At 45.2% G+C, this 22,367-nt stretch overlaps 1 protein-coding gene across 1 annotated transcript in view; it reads left to right on the top strand.

Annotated features, from left to right (window-relative positions):
* Window positions 1-2,582: 2,582 nt before the first annotated feature.
* Window positions 2,583-22,367, top strand: part of LOC311129868 (signal transducer and activator of transcription 1-like) — a 34,443-nt gene continuing 14,658 nt past the window's right edge. Inside the window, exons 1-8 of the mRNA XM_084162387.1 lie at window positions 2,583-2,735; window positions 19,481-19,608; window positions 20,357-20,501; window positions 20,881-20,976; window positions 21,225-21,314; window positions 21,515-21,593; window positions 21,840-21,949; window positions 22,053-22,204. Coding sequence (XP_084018513.1) covers window positions 19,481-19,608; window positions 20,357-20,501; window positions 20,881-20,976; window positions 21,225-21,314; window positions 21,515-21,593; window positions 21,840-21,949; window positions 22,053-22,204 — 800 coding nt within the window. The 5' untranslated portion in view covers window positions 2,583-2,735. The remainder of the gene's footprint in view (window positions 2,736-19,480; window positions 19,609-20,356; window positions 20,502-20,880; window positions 20,977-21,224; window positions 21,315-21,514; window positions 21,594-21,839; window positions 21,950-22,052; window positions 22,205-22,367) is intronic.

Below are 22,367 nucleotides of genomic sequence, written 5' to 3'. Positions count from 1 at the left end.
TTTTATTTTTATATTTGCTAAAATATCTAAAAACCTGTTTTTTCTTTGTCATTATGGGGTATTGTGTGTAGATTGATGGGGGGGGGGGGGGACAATTTAATCAATTTTAGAACAAGGCTGTAATGTAACAAAATGTGGCAAAAGTCAAGGGGTCTGAATACTTTCCGAAATGCAGTGTATACAAAAGTATGTGGACACCCCTTCAAATTAGTGGACCCGTTGCTGACAGGTGTATAAAATCGAGCACACAGCCATGCAATGTCCATAGACAAACATTGGCAATAGGATGGCCTTACTGAAGAGCTCAGTGACTTTCAATGTGGCACCGTCATAGGATGCCACCTTTCCAACAAGTCAGTTTGAAACATTTCTGCCCCACATACTACTGAGTTCCAAACTGCCTTTAGAAGCAACGTCAGCATGAGAACTGTTCGTCGGGAGCTTCATGAAATGGGACTCCATGGCCGAGCAGCCGCACACAAGCCTAAGATCACCATGTGCAATGCCAAGCGTCGGCTGGAGCTCGCCGCCATTGGACTATGGAGCAGTGGAAACGCATTCTCTGGAGTGATGAATCACGCTTCACCATCTGGCAGTCCGACGGACAAATCTGGGTTTGGCCGTTGCCAGGAGAACACTACCTGCCCAAATGCATAGTGCCAACTGTAACGTTTGGTGGAGGAGGAATAATGGTCTGGGGCTGTTTTTCGTTGTTCGGGCTAGGCCCCTTAGTTCCAGTGAAGGGAAATCTTAACGCTACAGCATACAATGACATTCTAGACAATTCTGTGCTTCCAATTCAGTGGCAACAGTTTGGGGAAGGCCCATTATGACAATGCCCCCATGCACAAAGTGAGGTCCATACAGAAATTGTTTGTCGAGATCGGTGTGGAAGAACTTGACTGGCTTGCACTGAGCCTTGAACTCAACCCCATCGAACACCTTTGGGATGAATTGGAATGACGACTGCGAGCCAGGCCTAATGGAAGCAAGTCCCCGCAGCAATGTTCCAACATCTAGCGGAAAGCCTTCCCAGAAGATCGGAGGCTGTTATAGCAGCAAAGGGAGGACCAATTCCATATTAATGCCCATGATTTTGGAATGAGATGTTCGAAACACATGGGAAACTGTTGAGCGTGAAAAACCCAGCAGCGTTGCAGTTCTTGACACAAACCGGTGCGCCTGCCACCTACTACCATACCCTGTTCAAAGGCACTTAAATATTTTGTCTTGCCCATTCACCCTCTGAATGGCACACATACACAATCAATGTCTCACTTTTCTCAAGGTTTTAAAATCCTTCTGTAACCTGTCTCCTCCTTCATCTACACTGATTGAAGTGGATTTAACAAGTGACATCAATAAGGGATTATAGCTTTCACCTGGATGGGATTATAGCTTTCACCTGGATTCACCTGGTCAGTCTATTTCATGGAAGGAGCAGGTGTTCATGTTTTCGACATTTGGCGCAGTGGTCTAAGACACTGCATCGCAGTGCTAGCTGTGCCACTAGAGATCCTGGTTTGAAACCAGGCTCTGTCGTAGCCGGCCGCGACCGGGAGACCCATGGGGCGGCGCACAATTGGCCCAGCGTCGTCCAGGGTAGGGTAGGGAATGTCCGGCAGGGATGTAGCTCAGTTGGTAGAGCATGGCGTTTGCAACGCCAGGATTGTGGGTTCAATTCCCACGGGGGGCCAGTATGAAAAAAAAAAAAAAAAATGTATGCACTCATTAACTGTAAATCACTCTGGATAAGTGCGTCTGCTAAATGACTAAAATGTAAAATGTAGTGTATATATTCCGGTCTTGGATATTGCTGGTTCTGATATTTCTTAATTTCTTTCTTTTTACTTTTTGGATTATGTGTGTATTGTCTTTTTTTGTTGTTGCTAGGCAATGTTATTGCAAAGTGGGCGCTGGAAATAAAAACTAACTTGGAATTCTAGTAAATTTCGTTTTATAGGGTTTTGTCTAGAAGGGATACAGCAGGTTTAGGAGATCGTACACAGCATAATTAGGTTAAGGTTAGATAAAGGGTTAGGGATAGCGAAAAATAATAATAAAAAAAGAAAATTATTCACGTTGTATTTAACAACAGCTGTATCCAATCTAGACATTGCCATTTTATAGTCAATTTCCTATCAGTGGAGCTGTCTACTTTCGCTTTCTCGGAAAACACGTGGTTTGTACACAGCCATTCCGTAAGCTTCGGCTACTCCCGCCGACAGAAAACCGGCAGCGCGTTTGCAAAGATGAATATGTGACCATACCAACTCTTGAACTTTGCCAAGCAATTGTAATAAATGCACTATGGTTAATTTTGAACATGCCATTGAGGTACAGGATGAACTACCCAGCAAATAGCGATGGCATTACTTCCAAAGCTTATTTTTCAATAATATGTTAGGTTTCTATTTACGCTCTGAATAAGTTCCGTAGTTTCTGATTTCAGGCTGACGAGGGAGGTTGCCGGATAGAAAGAACAGTGCCAAAACGCATATGTACTTTGATTGGTCCTCTACTGCTATGGGCGTCAACCTTTGCAAAAGCTTATATATGACAGGCTGTATTGCTTATGGGCTGTGCCATTGAACAGCTGTTCATATGAAAGTTGGTATTTTCAGAATTATTTTATCGGCAATACAAATGTTCATATCATATGTTGTCTGAAGTGGAGAGACCTTTCCCATCTATCTTGACTTCACCTTTTCGTACCGTTTCCACCGTTATTCAAGGTAGGTGCGGGTTACCTGAATTTACCTGGCATGTACTGCAATCATTACCTAGGTGAAACACACCCCCCAAAAAGTATTGTGCATGCAGGGAATTTTGACCCCAAAATATTGTGTCATAGATAGTATCAAAGGAAACCAACTCAAGGAAAGTGTGAAACTGAAAGTATAAAAAACATTTTGTTTTACTTGGTAATAATAACAATTACATGTTCTTATATTATTGAAATGGTGAAAGTGTACATTTCATTTTTTGAAATTATTGTCACAAAAGAGATTGTCTGTTCACAGAATTTGGGTTTGTAAGCAAAACAGTAATTTCTGCAATTGAAGTTGCAAATTCCTTGGATTTGTTATTATGCTTTTTAAATGTATTTTCTTTGTAAATGTTATTGGACTTAATTATGCTACTGGCTAAAGTTCTATAAAAATGTTTTATATCATTTGGCAAAAGTGATTAGGCTATCTAATATTTAAATACTAAGTAAATGCATGTGTAATAACTGCAAGTGTGGTAGATTACCATATTATTATTATCATAATTAGATTTGTATTATTATTGTTTTGTTTTAGTCTTACAATACTGTTTTCAGAATGCATTTGGTTGAACCATCATCATAATCGTATAAAGAAGACACTTCAGCTGGTCAAAGTTGATCTTGCAATGCTTCAAAGGTTTAGAAAATGCTTATGCAAAGCTGAAGGCTACATGCCACTACAATTGTAATCATAGCTGTTGACTGAATATATTTACATTTTAGTAATTTAGCAGACAAGCTTATCCAGTTAGTGCATTCATCTTAAGACAGCTAAGTGGGACAATCACATATCACAGTCATAGTAAGAACATTATTCCTCAATAAAGTAGCTATCAGCAAAGTCAGGGCAGGGACTCTGCTGTCCTAGCTTCAGGGGGAAGCTGGTTCTGCCATTGGGGTGCCAGGACAGAGAAGAGTTTGGACTGGGCTGTAGGGGTGGGAGGACCAAGAGACCAGAACGGAGAACTCAGGTTTTATGTTCACATACACTAGATAGGTACAGTGGAACGTGTTGTTTTTACAGAGTCAGCCATAGTAGGACGGCGCCCCTTGAGCAAATTAGAGCACATCGCCAGATTTTTCATGTTGTTGGCTCGGGTATTCAAACCAGCAACTTTTTCATTACTGGCCCAATGATATAACCACTATGCTACCTGCCGCCATAGAGTTGGAGTGTAGGGTTTGAGCAGAGCCTGAAGGTTGCTCTGAGGCTGCTCTGTAGACAAGTACCATTGTTTTGTAGTGGATGCGAGCTTCGACTGGGAAGCCAGTGGAGTGTGCGGAGAAGCGGGAGGATTTGGTGACGGGAGAATTTGGGAAGGTTGAACACCAGGTAAGCTGCAGCGTTCTGGATAAGTTGCAGGGGTTTGATGGCACAAGCAGGGAGCCCAGCCAACAGTGAATTGCAGTAGTCCAATACTCTGTAGCTCAATTGGTAGAGCATGGCGCTTGTAACGCCAGGGTAGTGGGTTCGATCCCCGGGACCACCCATACGTAAAAATGTATGCACACATGACTGTAAGTCGATTTGGATAAAAGCGTCTGCTAAATGGCATATTATATTATAATGGTTGTATATTCTTGATTTGGAACAGGAAACTCTAATAATAGATTTTCTCTTGATCGGAGACACAGGACACTCAATGGTTCAATGCGTAATCTAATGTACTAACAAAAACAGTCCTGTTCATCAGTGCAGGAATGGCTGTAATATTTTCCTCTCAATGTTTTTTTTTTAAGACATATTTTTCTGTTTGGACAGGAGTTTCTGTCCATGACTGGCTGACTTTTACTAAGCCTGTTGATTCAGCTCCACTGTCTGTGATTAAAGTTTGACTAAATAATTGATTGGCAGCCTGTTCTGGTAGACTGGAATTCAAATGAAGTGCATAGCAATTTGCAGCAGCGTGACATGGAGGGAGTTCACCATGAAATCTAACCACGAGGTAAAATAGGTTGCATGTCAGACATTCAACAGATATTCAACAGACATTCGTGGTTAGCCTTTTTAAACGTTGACAACAATTTCCATTCCTCTCTGATTACTACTAAGGATCTTTCAGGAGGTAATGTTTTAGTTATGGACTGGGGTGAAAGTGCAATCCCTATAAGGGCCCTTGAGTGTCTAAGTGATGTGGTTAATTCCACCATTATTTTTACATAAAAAAATGTTAACCTTGTAACTGCAATAACTCTTTTATTGATTGTTACAAAAACCTCAAATAAAATTCAAATTATTTAAAGAAAAGCCTGGTCTACTTTTACAACCTTTGATTTGCATAAAAAGTAAAGTGTTGTTTTGATAGAAATAATTAAATCATATAAAATTGCAATTAAATCTCTTATCCTTAATGAATGTTTCATGGATTGTCATAGGAACATCAAAACAACTGCAAATTATTCTAAAAAGGTCTGGCCTACTTTTACAACCGTTCATTTGTATAAAAAATTTAGTTTTGATTTGATAGAGAAAAATCGAATCATATAAAATACATTTAAATATATTTTTCGCCCCCCAAAAATAATTGATTGTCATAGAAACATCAAAACAGGTGCAAATTATTCTAAAAAGGTCTGGCCTACTTTTACAACCGTCAATTGCATAAAAAGTCAAGTGTTGATTTGATAGAAATAATCAAATCATATAAAATTGCATTTAAATCTCTTATCCACTATAACGTTTTCATGGATTGTCATAGAAACATAAAACTAAATCAAGTGCAAGTTAAGTGTATAATTATATATACAGTGAGGGAAAAAAGTATTTGATCCCCTGCTGATTTTGTACGTTTGCCCACTGACAAAGAAATGATCAGTCTATAATTTTAATGGTAGGTTTATTTGAACAGTGAGAGACAGAATAAAATAAAAAATTCCAGAAAAACGCATGTCAAAAATGTTATAAATTGATTTGCATTTTAATGAAGGAAATAAGTATTTGACCCCTCTGCAAAACATGACTTGTACTTGGTGGCAAAACCCCTGTTGGCAATCACAGAGGTCAGATGTTTATTGTAGTTGGCCACCAGGTTTGCACACATCTCAGGAGGGATTTTGTTCCACTCCTCTTTGCAGATCTTCTCAAAGTCATAAAGGTTTCGAGGCTGACGTTTGGCAACTCGAACCTTCAGCTCCCTCCACAGATTTTCTATGGGATTAAGGCCTGGAGACTGGCTAGGCCACTCCAGGACCTTAATATGCTTCTTCTTGAGCCACTCCTTTGTTGCCTTGGCCGTGTGTTTTGGGTCATTGTCATGCTGGAATACCCATCCACGACCCATTTTCAATGCCCTGGCTGAGGGAAGGAGGTTCTCACCCAAGATTTGACGGTACATGGCCCCGTCCATCGTCCCTTTGATGCGGTGAAGTTGTCCTGTCCCCTTAGCAGAAAAACACCCCCAAAGCATAATGTTTCCACCTCCATGTTTGACGGTGGGGATGGTGTTCTTGGGGTCATAGGCAGCATTCCTCCTCCTCCAAACACGGCGAGTTGATGCCAAAGAGCTCGATTTTGGACTCATCTGACCACAACACTTTCACCCAGTTCTCCTCTGAATCATTCAGATGTTCAATGGCAAACTTCAGACGGGCCTGTATATGTGCTTTCTTGAGCAGGGGGACCTTGCGGGCGCTGCAGGATTTCAGTCCTTCACGGCGTAGTGTGTTACCCATTGTTTTCTTGGTGACTATGGTCCCAGCTGCCTTGAGATCATTGACAAGATCCTCCCATGTAGTTCTGGGCTGATTCCTCACCGTTCTCACGATCATTGCAACTCCACAAGGTGAGATCTTGCATGGAGTCCCAGGCCGAGGGATATTGACAGGTCTTTTGTGTTTCTTCCATTTGCGAATAATCGCACCAACTGTTGTCACCTTCTCACCAAGCTGCTTGGCGATGGTCTTGTAGCCCATTCCAGCCTTGTGTAGGTCTACAATCGTGTCCCTGACATCCTTGGAGAGCTCTTTGATCTTGGCCATGGTGGAGAGTTTGGAATCTGATTGATTGATTGCTTCTGTGGACAGGTGTCTTTTATACAGGTAACAAGCTGAGATTAGGAGCACTCCCTTTAAGAGTGTGCTCCTAATCTCAGCTTGTTACCTGTATAAAAGACACCTGGGAGCCAGAAATCTTTCTGATTGAGAGGAGGTCAAATACTTATTTCCCTCATTAAAATGCAAATCTATTTATAACATTTTTGACATGTGTTTTTCTGGATTTATTTTTATGTTATTCTGTCTCTCACTGTTCAAATAAACCTACCATTAAAATTAGACTGATCATGTCTTTGTCAGTGGGCAAACGTACAAAATCAGCAGGGGATCAAATACTTTTTTCCCTCACTGTATGAAATAGCACATATGGAATCATGTAACCAAAGAAAGTGTTAAACAAATCCAAATATATTTTATATTTGAGATTCTTCAAAGTAGCCACCCTTTGCTTTGTTGACAGCTTTTGAGGTGAGGTGGAGGATTATTTAAGATACTGTTTGAAGAGGTAGATGTTTTCGGAAGATGGGCAAGGGACTCTGCTGTCCTAGATTCAGGGGGGAAGCTGGTTCCACCATTGGGGTGCCAGGACAGAGAAGAGGTTGGACTGGGCTGAGCAGGAGCTTCCCTCCTGTAGGCGTGGGAGGGCCAAGAGACCTGAGGTGGCAGAACGGAGTGCTCGGGTTAGGGTGTAGGGTTTGACCTTAGCCTGAAGGTAGGGAGGGGCAGTTCCTCTTGCTGTTCCGTAGGTAAGCACCATGGTATTGTAGTGGATGCGAGCTTCAACTGGAAGCCAGTGGAGTGTGCGGAGGAGCGTGGTGGCATGAGAGAATTTGGGAAGGTTGAAAACCAGGCGGGTTGCTGCGTTCTGGATAAGTTGCAGGGGTTTGATGGCACAAGCGGGGAGCCCAGCCAACAGCGAGTTGCAGTAGTCCAGACGGGAGAGGACAAATGCCTGGATTAGGACCTGCGCCGCTTCCTGTGTGAGTTAGGGTCGTACTCTATGGATGTTGTAGATCATGAACATGCAGGAGCGGGTCAATGCTTTGATGTTTCAAAGAACGACAGGGTGTTGTCCAGGGTCACACCAAGGTTCTTTGCACTCTGGGAGGGTGACACTGTGGAGTTGTCAACCGTGATGGAGAGGTCTTTGAGCGGGCAGGCCTTCCCCAGGAGGAAGAGCAGTTCCGTCTTGTCGAGGTTGAGCTTGAGGTGGTGGGCCGACATCCAAGTTGAGATATCTGCCAGGCACGCCGAGATGCTTGTCACCACCTGGGTGTCAGAAAGGGGGAAGGAGAAAAGTAGTTTAGTGTCATCCGCATAGCAATGATAGGATAGACCATGTGAGGATATGACAGAGCCGAGTGACTTGGTGTATAGAGAGAAGAGGAGAGGGCCTAGAACCGAGTTCTGGGGGACACCAGTAGTGAGAGTACGTGGGCCTCTCCACATCACCTGGTAGGAGCGGCCTGCCAGGTAGGATGCAATCCAAAAGTGTGCATAGCCTGAGCACCCAGCCCTGAGGGGGTGGAGAGGAGAATCCGATGGTTCACGGTGTCAAAGGCAGCAGCTAGATGTAGGAGGATGAGAACAGAGGAGAAAGAGTCAGCTTGGGCAGTGCGGAGAGCCTCCGTGACACAGAGAAGAGCAGTCTCGGTTGAGTGACCTGTTTTGAAGCCTGACTGGGTAGGGTCAAGAAGATCGTTCTGAGAGAGATAATGAGAAAGTTGATCAGAGACAGCACGCTCAATTGTTTTGGAAAGAAAAGAAAGAAGGGATACAGGTCTATAGTTGACGTCAGATGAATCATGTGTTGGTTTCTTGAAGAGGGCATCAACTCGGGCCATTTTGAAGCCAGAGGGGACGCAGCTAGTGGTCAGGGATGAGTTGATGAGGGAAGTGAGGAATGGGAGAAGGTCTCCAGATATGGTCTGGAGAAGGGAGGAGGGGATGGGGTCAAGCGGGCAGGTTGTCGGGCGGCCAGACCTCACTAGTCGCAGGATGTCATCTGGAGAGAGAGGGGAGAAAGAGGTCAAGGTGTAGGGTAGTTCTGTGTAAGTGAGACCAGTGGACTCAATAGGCTGAGTGAATGAGTAGAGGATGTCGTCAACCTTTTTTTCAAAGTGGTTGACAAAGTTGTCTGCAGAGAGGGAGGCGGGAGGGGGTGGAGGATTAAGGAGGGGGGAGAAGGTGTAAAAGAGTTTACTAAGGTTAGAGGCAGAATATTGAAATTTAGAGTGGTAGAAAGTGGCTTTAGCAGCAGATACAGAGGAAGAGAAGTTAGAGAGGAGGGAGTGAAAGGATGATAGGTCCTCCAGAAGTTTAGTTTTCCTCCATTTTCGCTCAGCTGCCCGCAGCCCTGTTTTGTAAGCTCGCAATGAGTCACTCAGCCACGAAGCAGGAGGGGAGGGCCGAGCCGGCCGGGAGGAAAGAGGACAGTGCGAGTCATAGGATGGGGAAAGGGAGGAGAGTAGGGTCGAAGAGGCAGAATCAGTAGACAGAAGGGATAATGATTTAGCAGAAGGAAGAGATGATAGGATAGAAGTGAGAGAGAGAGAGTGAAGATTGCGACGGCGCATGACCATCTGGGTAGGGGTTGAGTGGTTAGGGTTGGAGGAAAGGGAGACAGAAAAGAAAACAAAGTAGTGATCAGAGACCTGGAGGGGGGTTGCAGTGAGATTAGTAGGTGAGCAGCCTCTAGTAAAGGTCAAGCGTATTGCCTGCCTTGTGAGTTGGAGGGGATTGGGAAAGGGTGAGGTCAAAAGAGGCAATGAGGGGAAAGAGAGAGTTGGAAAAAATTAATCGAAGGCAGACATCGGGAGGTTGAAGTTGCCAAGTACGAAGAGCGGTGAGCCATTTTCAGGAAATTAGCTTATCAAGGTGTCAAGCTCATTGAGGAACTCTCCAAGGGCACGTGGTGGACGATAGATGACAACAATGTTAAGCTTGAGTGGACAAGTGACAGTGATAGCTGTCATGATTTAACTGGATTTGAACCCAAATGCAGACAACTACACCGAGCCAGAGAAGGTTTAACAGGTTTATTTACAAAGTTCAATTTGTCCAGGTTTCCAATAATAGGGGAAGAGCAAGTCCAGGTTTACAGGGAGGGTAACAGATCCAGGTTCAGAGCAGGAGTGGTACCGTAACGTCCTAGTGTCCGTGGTGAGTCCAAAAGGGAGGTCCGGTAGTGGAAAGCAGGATGGTGGTGGCAGGAGTGAAGCGGAGGCAGGAGTCAGGTTCCAATAATCTGTGGCACAGGAGAAAAGTCACTAGAACAGGCCAAAAACACAAAAGGGCGAAAACAAGCAGGTTGAGTCAACAGCGAAACTAACATGGTCGTCTTGACTATGATCTGACGATGAGTGGCAAGTTTGACCGGGTCTTTAAGGCTGAGGTGATTATGGTGAATGAGCTGCAGCTGGAACCCTGACTCCCGCACACCAGACTTCACTCCTGCAATCAAGGACAGACAGAGGGGAGGGGGAGAGCAGAGAGAGAGCTACCTAACAGTACCCCCCCCCCCCTCTACGGACGCCACCTGGCGGCCGACAGGGTTTATCGGGATGTAACCTATGAAATTCACGGACCAGAGCAGGATCCACAATGAAGCTCCTGGGCACCCAGGAACGTTCCTCAGGACCATAACCCTCCCAATCCACCAGGTACTGGAAACCACGACCCCGGCGGCGAACATCCAGAAGTCGCCGGACAGTGTAGACAGGACCCCCACCCACGATCCTGGGCGGAGGAGGGGGACGAGAGGGCGGGCACAGAGGGCTAACCAACACAGGCTTAATCTGGGAAACATGAAAAGTGGAATGAACCCGTAGGGAGGCAGGAAGCTGTAGTTTAACCGCGCAGGGGTTAACAATAGACAGTATCTTGAACGGTCCTATAAAACGCAGCGCCATCTTCTTAGACTCCACTTTCAATGGAAGATCACGTGACTTAAGCCATACCTCTTGACCAGGAGAGTAACCGGGAGCCTGTGTCCGGTGACAGTTGGCTTGCCTCTGCATGTACGACAAAGCTCGGGACAGAGCTACCCTGGCCTTCCTCCAGACCTTGAAGCAGCGGCGCATGTGGGACTGCACCGAGGGTACCGCCAGTTCCCTCTCTTGAGAAGGGAACAGGGGAGGTTGATAACCCAGAGCACACAGAAAGGGAGACAAACCAGAGGAAGCGTTAGTCAAGGTGTTATGAGCATATTCCACCCAGGGGAGCATGGAGCTCCATGACCCAGGGTTAGACCCTGTGACACAGCGGAGAGCGGTCTCCATCTCCTGGTTCGCTCTCTCGGCTTGCCCGTTGGTCTGGGGGTGATATCCCGAGGACAGGCTGGATGTGATGCCCAAAGCTTTACAGAAAGCTTTCCATACCTGGGAGACAAACTGGGGACCCCTGTCAGAGACAATATCAGTGGGTAGACCATGAGAGCGGAACACATGTTCAACCAAAATATCAGCCGTCTCTCTGGCAGTGGGCAGTTTAGGTAGGGCCAAAAAATGAGCGAACTTAGAAAAACGATCAATCACAGTAAGAATGACAGTCTTTCCAGACGAGGGGGAAAGTCCAGTGACAAAATCCATAGCAATGTGCGACCAGGGACGGCTGGGTATTGGCAGAGGTCGTAGATGACCAGCGCTGGCCTGGGTGGAGTTCTTACTTCGTGCACATACCGTACAAGCAGCAATGAAGGCTCGAGTGTCCGCCTCCATCCTGGGCCACCAGAACTTCCGTCGCACAAAGTCAAGGGTCCGCGTAACTCCAGGGTGACAGGTAAGGGGAGACGAGTGAGCCCACTGAAGTACCTGGGAGCGAACAGACTCAGGGACAAACAACCGGTTAGGAGGACCCCTCCCAGGGTCAGCTTGATGATGTTGAGCCTGTCTAACAATCCCTTCGATGTCACATGTGATGGCCGCAATACTGCAGGTAGGAGGCAAGATGGGTTCAGGGTTACTACCAGTATCAACAGCCGAATGAACACGAGACAGGGCGTCAGGCTTGACGTTGCGTGACCCAGGACGGTAAGACAGAGAAAAATTGAATCTCCCAAAAAATAGTACCCACCTGGCTTGACGGAGGTTGAGCTGCTTCGCTGACTGGATGTATGCCAGATTTTTATGATCCGTCCAAACGATGAAGGGTTGTTCCGCCCCCTCCAACCAATGCCGCCACTCCTCGAGAGCCAGCTTAACGGCGAGCAGTTCACGATTGCCAAAATCATAATTCCTCTCTGCCTGAGAAAGTTTCCGTGAAAGAAAAGCACAGGGAGGCAGTTTGTTATCTTCAGGAGAACGTTGTGACAACACCGCACCTACCCCAGTGTCGGATGCATCCACCTCCACGACAAACTGGCGGTCGGGGTCCGGCTGCATCAGAATGGGAGCCGAGGCGAAGCGATGTTTCAGTTCTTCGAACGCTGAGTCGGCCCCTTCATTCCAAGCGAACGGTAGTGAGATGGAGGTGAGAGCGGTGAGTGGCGCCGCAATGCGGCTGTAGTCCTTGATGAACCTCCTGTAGAAGTTCGCAAACCCCAGGAATCGTTGAAGTTGTTTGCGGGTGGAGGGGGCTGGCCAGTCCGTGACAGCAGAGATCTTAGCTGGGTCCATCCGCAACTCCCCCTGAGCTATTATGTAACCCAAAAAAGAGGTCTCAGACACATGAAATTCACATTTCTCCATCTTCACAAATAGTTTGTTCTCCAACAACCTTTGCAACACCTGGCGCACATGCAGTTCATGTTCCTGGGAGGACTCTGAGAAAATCAGGATATCATCCAGATAGACAAAAACAAACCGATTCAACATGTCCCGAAGGACATCATTCACTAGTGCCTGAAAAACAGCAGGGGCATTGGACAACCCAAAAGGCATAACCAGATACTCAAAATGTCCCAAGGGTGTGTTGAAGGCAGTCTTCCATTCATCACCTTTACGAATGCGCACCAGGTGATACGCATTTCGTAGATCCAGTTTGGTAAAGATAGTTGCACCATGAAGGAGGGGAAAAGCAGAATTAATTAAAGGCAGAGAATATTTGTTCTTAATGGTGATGTTGTTAAGTCCACGGAAATCAATACAGGGTCTGAGGGTCTTATCCTTCTTTCCAACAAAAAAGAATCCCGCTCCTACAGGTGACGAGGAAGGACGAATAATACCTGCCGCCAAGGAGTCCCGAATGTAGTTCTCCGTAGCTTCCGTCTCCGGGCGGGAGAGATTGTACAGGCGACTGTTGGGGAGAGGGGCTCCTGGCTGGAGGTCAATGGCGCAGTCGTAAGGCCGGTGAGGAGGAAGAGAAGTAGCTCTGTGTTTGCAGAAAACGGATGCCAGGTCATGATACACGTCAGGGACAGCAGAGAGATCCATGGACTCCAGTGGAGGTTGAGGCACAGTGCTGGCAGGGGTCTGAGCAGAACACAAACAATTCACATGACAAAATGTGCTCCATGAAACAATTCTACCTGTCACCCAATCAATGTGTGGATTGTGTCTTATGAGCCAGGGGATACCAAGGACCAGGGGGGTCTGTGGGCAGTCAATGATGTGAAACTGAATGTTCTCCTGATGATTACCCGACACTCTGAGACAAACAGGCACAGTCTGATGAGTAATACGGGTCAACAATTGTCCATTTAGACCCTTAGCCTGCAGCGGACGGTCCATAGGTACAGTCTCTAAATCCATTTGTTGAGCCAACTCTCGATCCAAAAAGCTTTCATCGGCACCAGAATCAACCAGTGCACTAACAGGGAAATTCTGGGACTGCCACTGGAGGGATGCCTGGAGCAGAATGCGGGGAGAAGAGGAAGAATCCCCTGCTCGGCTCACCAAAACTTCTCCCATTAATGATGAGCCGGCCCTTTTCCCGGACGAACTGGGCAGGAAGGAACTAAATGACCAGCTTCTCCACAATACAGGCAGACCCGAGCCTGAATACGACGTGCACGCTCCTCTGAGGACAACCGTGCACGACCCACCTTCATGGCTTCAGGTTCAGTGCTCCTAGTATCGACTCGGGAAGACTCTGCCTTCTCCGTAGGGAAGAGGCGGGGAGGAGTTGGTTGACGACAGACAGGTTGCTTGGAACTACCACTCTTCTCCCGGCGGCACTCCCAAATCCGATTATCCAACCTGATGGTGAGTGAAATAAGATTATCCAGCGTAGGCGATTCATCATATGACACCAATTCATCTTTCAAGGTCTCAGCCAAAGCATTAATGAACACTCCTTGTAATGCCTCGTCATTCCAACCACTCACTGCCGCTAAAGTCCGAAACTCCACTGCCATCTCCGCCACACTGCGAGACCCCTGCCGAAGAGAAAACAAACGTTTAGCAGCCTCCTTGCCCCGTACGGGGTGGTCGAAAACCTTCCTCATCTCAGTGGTGAAGGCAACATAAGCGTTGCAAATGTCCGACTGACTCTCCCAGACCGCGGATCCCCAGGAACGAGCGGAACCGCTAGTAGAGTTGATAAGGTAGGCAACACGGGCTCTTTCTGAGGCGTAGGTGAGGGGCTGTTGTTCAAACACCAACGAGCATTGAGTCAAAAAATCACCACAGGTTCCCATGTTCCCGTCATAGCGCTCTGGAGCAGGAACAAAAGGCTCTCTGATCTGGGCTGGAGGAGCCGGAAAAACAGGCGGAGCATGAGAAGGAGCAGTTTGTATGCCATGAACGAGGGGTGCATTATTAACTTGGGTAGTAAGGGCAGACACTTGATTGGTAAGTAATTGAACCTGATTAAGCAGCACCTGACTGTTCTCGGATATAGTCTTAAACAGGGTATCATATTGGCCAAGTAAAATGCCCTGATTGGCTATGGCAGTCCGAATTTGAGTGCACTCTGGGGTGGTATCCGAGCTACTGTCTGCTGGGTTCATGTTGGTCAGATCATACTGTCATGATTTAACTGGATTTGAACCCAAATGCAGACAACTACACCGAGCCAGAGAAGGTTTAACAGGTTTATTTACAAAGTTCAATTTGTCCAGGTTTCCAATAATAGGGGAAGAGCAAGTCCAGGTTTACAGGGAGGGTAACAGATCCAGGTTCAGAGCAGGAGTGGTACCGTAACGTCCTAGTGTCCGTGGTGAGTCCAAAAGGGAGGTCTGGTAGTGGAAAGCAGGATGGTGGTGGCAGGAGTGAAGCGGAGGCAGGAGTCAGGTTCCAATAATCTGTGGCACAGGAGAAAAGTCACTAGAACAGGCCAAAAACACAAAGGGCGAAAACAAGCAGGTTGAGTCAACAGCGAAACTAACATGGTCGTCTTGACTATGATCTGACGATGAGTGACAAGTTTGACCGGGTCTTTAAGGCTGAGGTGATTATGGCGAATGAGCTGCAGCTGGAACCCTGACTCCCGCACACCAGACTTCACTCCTGCAATCAAGGACAGACAGGGGGGAGGGGGAGAGCAGAGAGAGAGCTACCTAGCAGCAGTAGGCCTAACAACAGCATGGAATTCAAATGAGGAGATGGACAGGTGAGAGAGGAAGAAGAGAGTAAATCTCCACTTAGGAGAAATGAGAAGACCTATGCCACCACTGCGACGACCAGATGCTCTCGGACTATGAGATAAAACATAGTCAGATGAAGAAAGAGCAGCTGGAGTAGCAGTGTTCTCTGGAGTGATCAATGTCTCTGTCAGGGCCAAAAAGTCAAGCGACTGAAGAGTAGCATAGGCTGAGATTAACTCAGCGTTCTTGACCGCAGATCAGCAGTTTCAAACGCTGCTAGAGACCCGGAATTCCACATGGGTTGTGTGTGCAGGGTACACTAAATTAGAAGGGTTGCAGCCAAGGGGTGGGGAGCGTTTGTAAAGCCTACAGGGAGAGGTGAGAACAGGTATAGAAAACACACACATAGTTGACAAAGCTATAAAAGAGCAAAATGACATAATCTGTAAATAACTAGGTAAGATACTCAAGTGAGAGAGTGGTGTGGAGCCTTAATCTCGTTCCTTCCTCGAATAACTCTGCAGAACAACTAGGCAGAACCGTCTTTGTTTCGGCGACGGTCTTAGTTTTGTGACAAAACCGCCACTGACACGACCGCCACTGCCACTGAGAAACTAGGGGAGACTGAAGAACTAACAATAATTGCTAATTGCCTAGCAGAGTTGGAGAGCACACCTCTCTGTACTAATTGCTGATTGCCTAGGAGAGGTGAAACTAGGGCTGTGGCGGTCACAAAATTTTGTCAGCCGGTGATTGTCAAGCAAATAACTGTCAGTCTCACTGTAATTGACCGTTAATTAACATAAACACATTTAGCATCTCCTGGCTTCCACACATAGCCTAAAACCCACTGATGCAGACCTTTGGAACATCTACATTTTAGAAAGTCTAATAAATCCATGTAATATAGCCTACACTTTCACAATAAATCCATTATTTATTTTAGACAGGTCTAAAGAAACATAATATGAAGAAAATGTAGTCTATTTCAGAAGAACAGAATAGCTTACTCTGAGTTGTCCTTATGTTAGGTCCTGATCTGGCTATGCCATATGGCTGTGGGCTACACTAGCTCATTTAGCAGACAATATTTATATTATTTTATAAAATAGAAAGGATCATTTCTCCAAACGATTTGAGGGAGTGTGCACATGCGGCTATTCTGTGTTGAGCGGTTAACAAAGAAATAGGTTCTCCTGTATGCTTAATTTAGAGTTACAGTTGAAGTCAGGAGTTTACATACACCTTTGCCAAATACCTTTAAACTCAGTTTTTCACAATTCCTGACATTTAATCCTTGTAAAAATTCCCTGTCTTAGGTCAGTTAGGATCACCACTTTATTTTAAGAATGTGAAATGTCAGAATAATAGTAGAGAGAATGATTTATTTCAGATTTTATTTATTTCATCACATTCCCAGTGGGTTAGAAGTTTACATACACTCAATTAGTATTTGGTAGCATTGCCTTTAAATTGTTTAACTTGGGTCAAACGTTTCGGGTAGCCTTCCACAAGCTTCCAACAATAAGTTGGGTGAATTTTGGCCCATTCCTCCAGACAGAGCTGGTGTAACTGAGTCAGGTTTGTAGGCCTCCTTGCTTGCACACGCTTTTTCAGTTCTGCCCACACATTTTCTATAGGATTGAGGTCACGGCTTTGTGATGGCCACTCCAATACCTTGACTTTGTTGTCCTTAAGCCATTTTGCCACAACTTTGGAAGTATGCTTGGGGTCATTGTCCATTTGGAAGACCCATTTGAGACCAAGCTTTAACTTCCTGACTGATGTCTTGAGATGTTGCTTCAATATATCCACATAATTGTCCTTCCTCATGATGCCATCTATTTTGTGAAGTGCACCAGTCCCTCCTGCAGCAAAGCACACCCACAGCATGATGCTGCCACCCCTGTGCTTCACGGTTGGGATGGTGTTCTTCGGCTTGCAAGCAACCCCCTTTTTCCTCCAAACATAATGATGGTCATTATGGCCAAACAGTTCTATTTTTGTTTCATCAGACCAGAGGACATTTCTCCAAAAAGTACGATCTTTGTCCCCATGTGCAGTTGCAAACCGTAGTCTGGCTTTTTTATGGCGGTTTTGGAGCAGTTGCTTCTTTCTTGCTGAGCGGCCTTTCAGGTAATGTCGATATAGGACTCGTTTTACTGTGGATATAGATACTTTTGTAACTGTTTCCTCCAGCATCTTCACAAGGTCCTTTGCTGTTGTTCTGGGATTGATTTGCACTTTCCGCACCAAAGTACGTTCATCTCTAGGAGACAGAACGCGTCTCCTTCCTGAGCGGTATGACGGCTGCGTGGTCCCATGGTGTTTATACTTGCATACTATTGTTTGTACAGATGAACGTGGTACCTTCAGGCATTTGGAAATTGCTCCCAAGGATGACTTGTGGAGGTCTTCAATTATTTTTCTGAGGTCTTGGTTGATTTCTTTTGATTTTCCCATGATGTCAAGCAAAGAGGCACTGAGTTTGAAGGTAGGCCTTGAAATACATCCACAGGTGCACCTCCAATTGACTCAAATGACACAATCTTCTGGAATTTTCCAAGCTGTTTAAAGGCACAGTCAACTTAGTGTATGTAAACTTCTGACCCACTGGAATTGTGATACAGTGAATTATAAGTGAAATAATCTGTCTGTAAACAATTGTTGGACAAATTACTTGTGTCATGCACAAAGTAGATGTCCTAACAGTCTTGCCAAAACTATAGTTTGTTAACAAGAAATTTGTGGAGTTGTTGAAAAAAAAGTTTTAATGACTCCAAACTAAGACTTCAACTGTATTAATGTAACTTTAGTTCTACAAACGTTGGGCTATATGTTTAGATTTTTAATACATTGTAAGGCTGCATGATGCGACTCTAATGATGATTTGAAAAAAGTCGCTTGAAAGGCATGAGTTCTGCTTTGTTTTTTGCGCAAGGCTGTACACACTTCGTAAGTCTCTCATTCACAATTTGAGAAGCACTTAATTATGCTTTGAATTTCCCAGCGGCATCCCCTTTGTGTGGCCATAATGCACCCTAAAAAAAGCAATGCCTTTTGCAGCCCCTTCTCCCTGAGTGCTGCCTGCTCCGAACCACTTCTCACTCACACAGCTCTCCATCACGTGATCTGGTCTTTCTCACAGGCTACAAGTGAAGACATACACATCGGGGACGCAACTGCTCGCATCCTTATCCAATTCCGAGTTGCATATTGAAGATATTGGAAGAACTGTCCACATTTACTTTTCGTAAGCCAATAAGATGATTAGGCCTAACGATCAGCAAAAGCACTAGCCTATGTCAATCTACTATCCCTATAGTACAAAAGTTGACCTATTATATTCTGTGCGAGAAATATATATTCCCAACATAGTCTGGGACAGTTGTGAGATGTGATAAATCCCAAATTACATCACATTTCTACTCCATCAGTCTACACGGGACATGCAGCTGTACAAATCAATATGTGATATTTCAGGAAAGAAATGCACTTAAATTGGATTTCAGCCTACATACCCTCGTTTAATTAAACTATACCCATTCACTGAGTTACACAGAATATAATAAAAAGAGAATGTCACATAAAACCTATTCGGACAGGATCCTGTTAAGCAACTTTGGTGTTACCCAGCAGTAGCCTACTATAGAGCAGCTGCCTCTCTTCCTCAACCCTCCAAAGACTAAAGAAGCTGACCAGTAGTATGTCTGAGTTCTCAGTTCAGTTTTCAATTCAGGAAGTAAATTGAAATTCAATTCATGATAAAACAATTACCCATTGTTTTCTGTGAGGATTTTCAGACGTGAAAACCGAACTGAGCCCAACCCTGGTGTACATGTGGTCCTCTGTAGCTCAGCTGGTAGAGCACGGCGCTTGTAACGCAAAGGTAGTGGGTTCGATCCCCGGGACCACCCATACACAAAAATGTATGCACGCATGACTGTAAGTCGCTTTGGATAAAAGCGTCTGCTAAATGGCATATTATTATTATTATTACATGGCTGTAGTCATCCATGGACGTGGTGATGATTTGATCACAGCATCTGAAAGTAAGCACAGTTTTACCTGTGCAAAGGATTACAATGCAGCCTGTATATGCGCTTGGCGATAAATATGGGATGCGACAGTTAGTAGGCTACGTACTGTGCTGTGTTTCCCACTATACTGGTTATCCTCTGACCTCCATACTGAGGTGCCTATGGAATGATACAGGAAAACACTGATTGCCATTCCCTGTCCCTGGTTCCTAGATGGCCCAGTGGTTCCAGCTGCAGCAGCTAGACTCCAAGTACCTGGAGCAGGTGGACCAGCTGTATGATGATACTTTCCCTATGGAGATCCGCCAGTACCTCAGTGCCTGGATAGAGAGCCTTGACTGGTGAGTGAGCTGCAGTAAGCAACAGACTAACATGGGGTGTGTAGGTTACATAGTCAGTATGTGTAGATCCGTTCGAAGGCTGTGGTGTAACTGCTCTCATGATTTAATGTGCTTTGTTTGGGCTTGTTTATCTAGATCTAGATCTAGAAAGCCTGTGCCAACTACTGTAATAAGAAAACAGAAAGTTAAAGTAACATGCTTGTAAAGGTTGTGGTCTACTTTAAATATTTGTTGTCGTTGGTGTAAGGTTGTTGACCTTTTTCACCTCACACCTTCTTAAATTACTGGGGGAAAAAAAGGTAATTCCTTTCAGCCAGTCAGCGTGCCAGCATTTGGACTCTGGCCCTGCTCACTCTAGCTCTGAGTGGTTATAGCAAATGTGGCTGCTGACCAAGTTATCAGTGTGTTTTACTAGAAGTGTTTGGGCATGCATCCGCAATAACCACAAGTTCATTCCTATTGTAAAATAATATTATGTGTGGGTGATTACTATGTGTGGTGGTGATGAAGATACTAAAAGTCCTGGACTGAGATTCATCCGTACCATTCTTGCCTGACAGCCTGTAGCGAGTCAGAACCAAGTATATCACCATTCAGTCACTAGCAGGTGAGGGCTCAGAAGCCAACCGCTCAGATGGCTCCAGCTAGTCGTTTTTGCAATTACTGTGCTCTGTGGGCTGGTTGCTTTCATTTCAAAGGATGACAATCATTTTCAAAGTCCTCGCCCCTTTTGGTTGACCACCTGCAGGGACATGATGGCCAACAGCGTTTCCCTTGCGACGGTCCGTTTCCATGACCTCCTAGCCCAGTTGGACGATCAGCACAGCCGCTTCGCCCTGGAGAACAACTTCCTGTTGCAACACAATATACGCAAGATTAAACGCAACCTGCAGGTAAGGCCAGGGTCAAACTCTGCATTCATTTGTAAGGACTGACATAGACTTATAAGGGAAACACTCAGGCACTGAGTATTGTTCCATTAGACTGGTGTTTTGATTCATAAAAGAAAGAATGCTACTCTGAAGATTTGTTTTAATGTCAAATCAGGGCCAATAAGGATTAAGGGCTTCAACAATGTTTGAAGCTGATGTAATGAGTCAGCCGTCCTAATCAGAATAAGGTTTAACAACCTTAGGTTCTTTAAGCCATTAAGTAACCATTGTATTGTTTGAGTTTAAGAGCAGGAAAGAACAGTGGTCCTGGAACGCATCCTTGAGGAACACCAAAGTCAACTTTAAATTGTAAAAAGTAAAGTTGAGTAACTCTTCCCAGGACCACTTCCAGGAAGACCCTTTGCACATGGCCATGATCATCTGTAATTGTCTGAAAGAGGAGAAGAAGATCCTGGCCTCCATCATCAAAAAAGAGGTGAGACACTGATCTTGTCTTTTGCATACTGCTTTATGATGCATCCTCCTAGAAAAGTTGCTATTGCATGGAGAATTTAGCAATGAACTGTAATATTTCAGCACATTTCTTGCAGCATAGATATAAAAAAAGGGTTAAACTGCCTTTGATATTGTATTTGTATGTTCAGTTATTGCTGCAACGGAAGGAGCATTTCAGTGTGACCTGAGTGTAAAACCAGACCAAATGTATGTGAATGTTTTTGTGAGGATAATGTGGGGTCCACACCGAACAACATGGTGTTGGAGAAACAGAAGGAGCTGGACAACAACGTTAAAGACCTGAGGAACCGAGTTCAGGTGCGCTCAATTGAACATTACCATGTGTCATTGGTTATGTGGATTTATTATCATGCACCCTACCACGACACCGCCCATTGTCTTGTCATTCTACATGAACAATAACCAGTTGAACAGCCTACGAAAGGGGTAGAAAATGTTTTTCACAAACACCATCATGAGTCATGACCATTAAACTGTGTGATTTCTGTCCTCTTCAGGGTGCAGAGAATGAGATTAAGTCACTGGAGGAACTACAGGATGAACACGACTTTAAAAAGAAGACCCTGCAGAGCCAAGGTACTGTAGGAGTTAACCTGGTCCTAGTCTCTTTCAATAGCCTGGGTCTGGGACACAAGACTAGATTGGTCCCAGATCTGTATATGCTTTAGCCAATGTGAAGGCACTGTAAAACATACCGCACTCCTACTGTACTAAAATTAGTTTCCAGGCTGAAGCAACTGTGCTGTGAAGTTCCAGATGTTTATTTTACTATCGTATTGTGAATGCTTAACGCTATATAAATGGTGATTCTGTCATTGTCAGTGGAACAAGAGGTGAATGGGATGGCACAGTCACTTGCGGTACGGAAAGAGATCCGTGAAGAGGAGATGGTCATCAGAGCGATGTTCATCAAACTCAACATAACCAGAGAGGTAGGTATGAGTGTGTGTGTGTGTGTGTGTGTGTGTGTGTGTGCTTGCATGAGTGTGTACACTGTATGATTAGACTGTGATGTTTGTTTCTCCCAACCTCTAGGTGGTGGTGCATCAGATTGCTGACATCCTGTGCTTGGCCGAGCAGATCCAGTTCACCCTGGTGACAGTGGAGGTACCTGAGTGGAAGCACAGACAGCAGATAGCTTGCATCGGTGGTCCGCCTAACGCCTGTTTGGACCAGCTACAAATCTGGTCAGCCCTGCCTCTAAGTCCATCTTAGCTTTGGCCCCTAGCCCTAGGCCTAGTTCATATCCTAACCCTTACATTAAACCTTGTTCAAATACCTTCAGCAGCAATATTTTCAACCATCATTCACTGTGTGTATTTGTGTGTGTGTTTGTCTGCGTCTGTATGC

Source organism: Coregonus lavaretus, assembly GCF_964263955.1.
Source record: "Coregonus lavaretus genome assembly, chromosome: 5".
Taxonomy (NCBI): domain Eukaryota; kingdom Metazoa; phylum Chordata; class Actinopteri; order Salmoniformes; family Salmonidae; genus Coregonus; species Coregonus lavaretus.
This window is presented reverse-complemented; position numbering and strand designations above follow the sequence as displayed.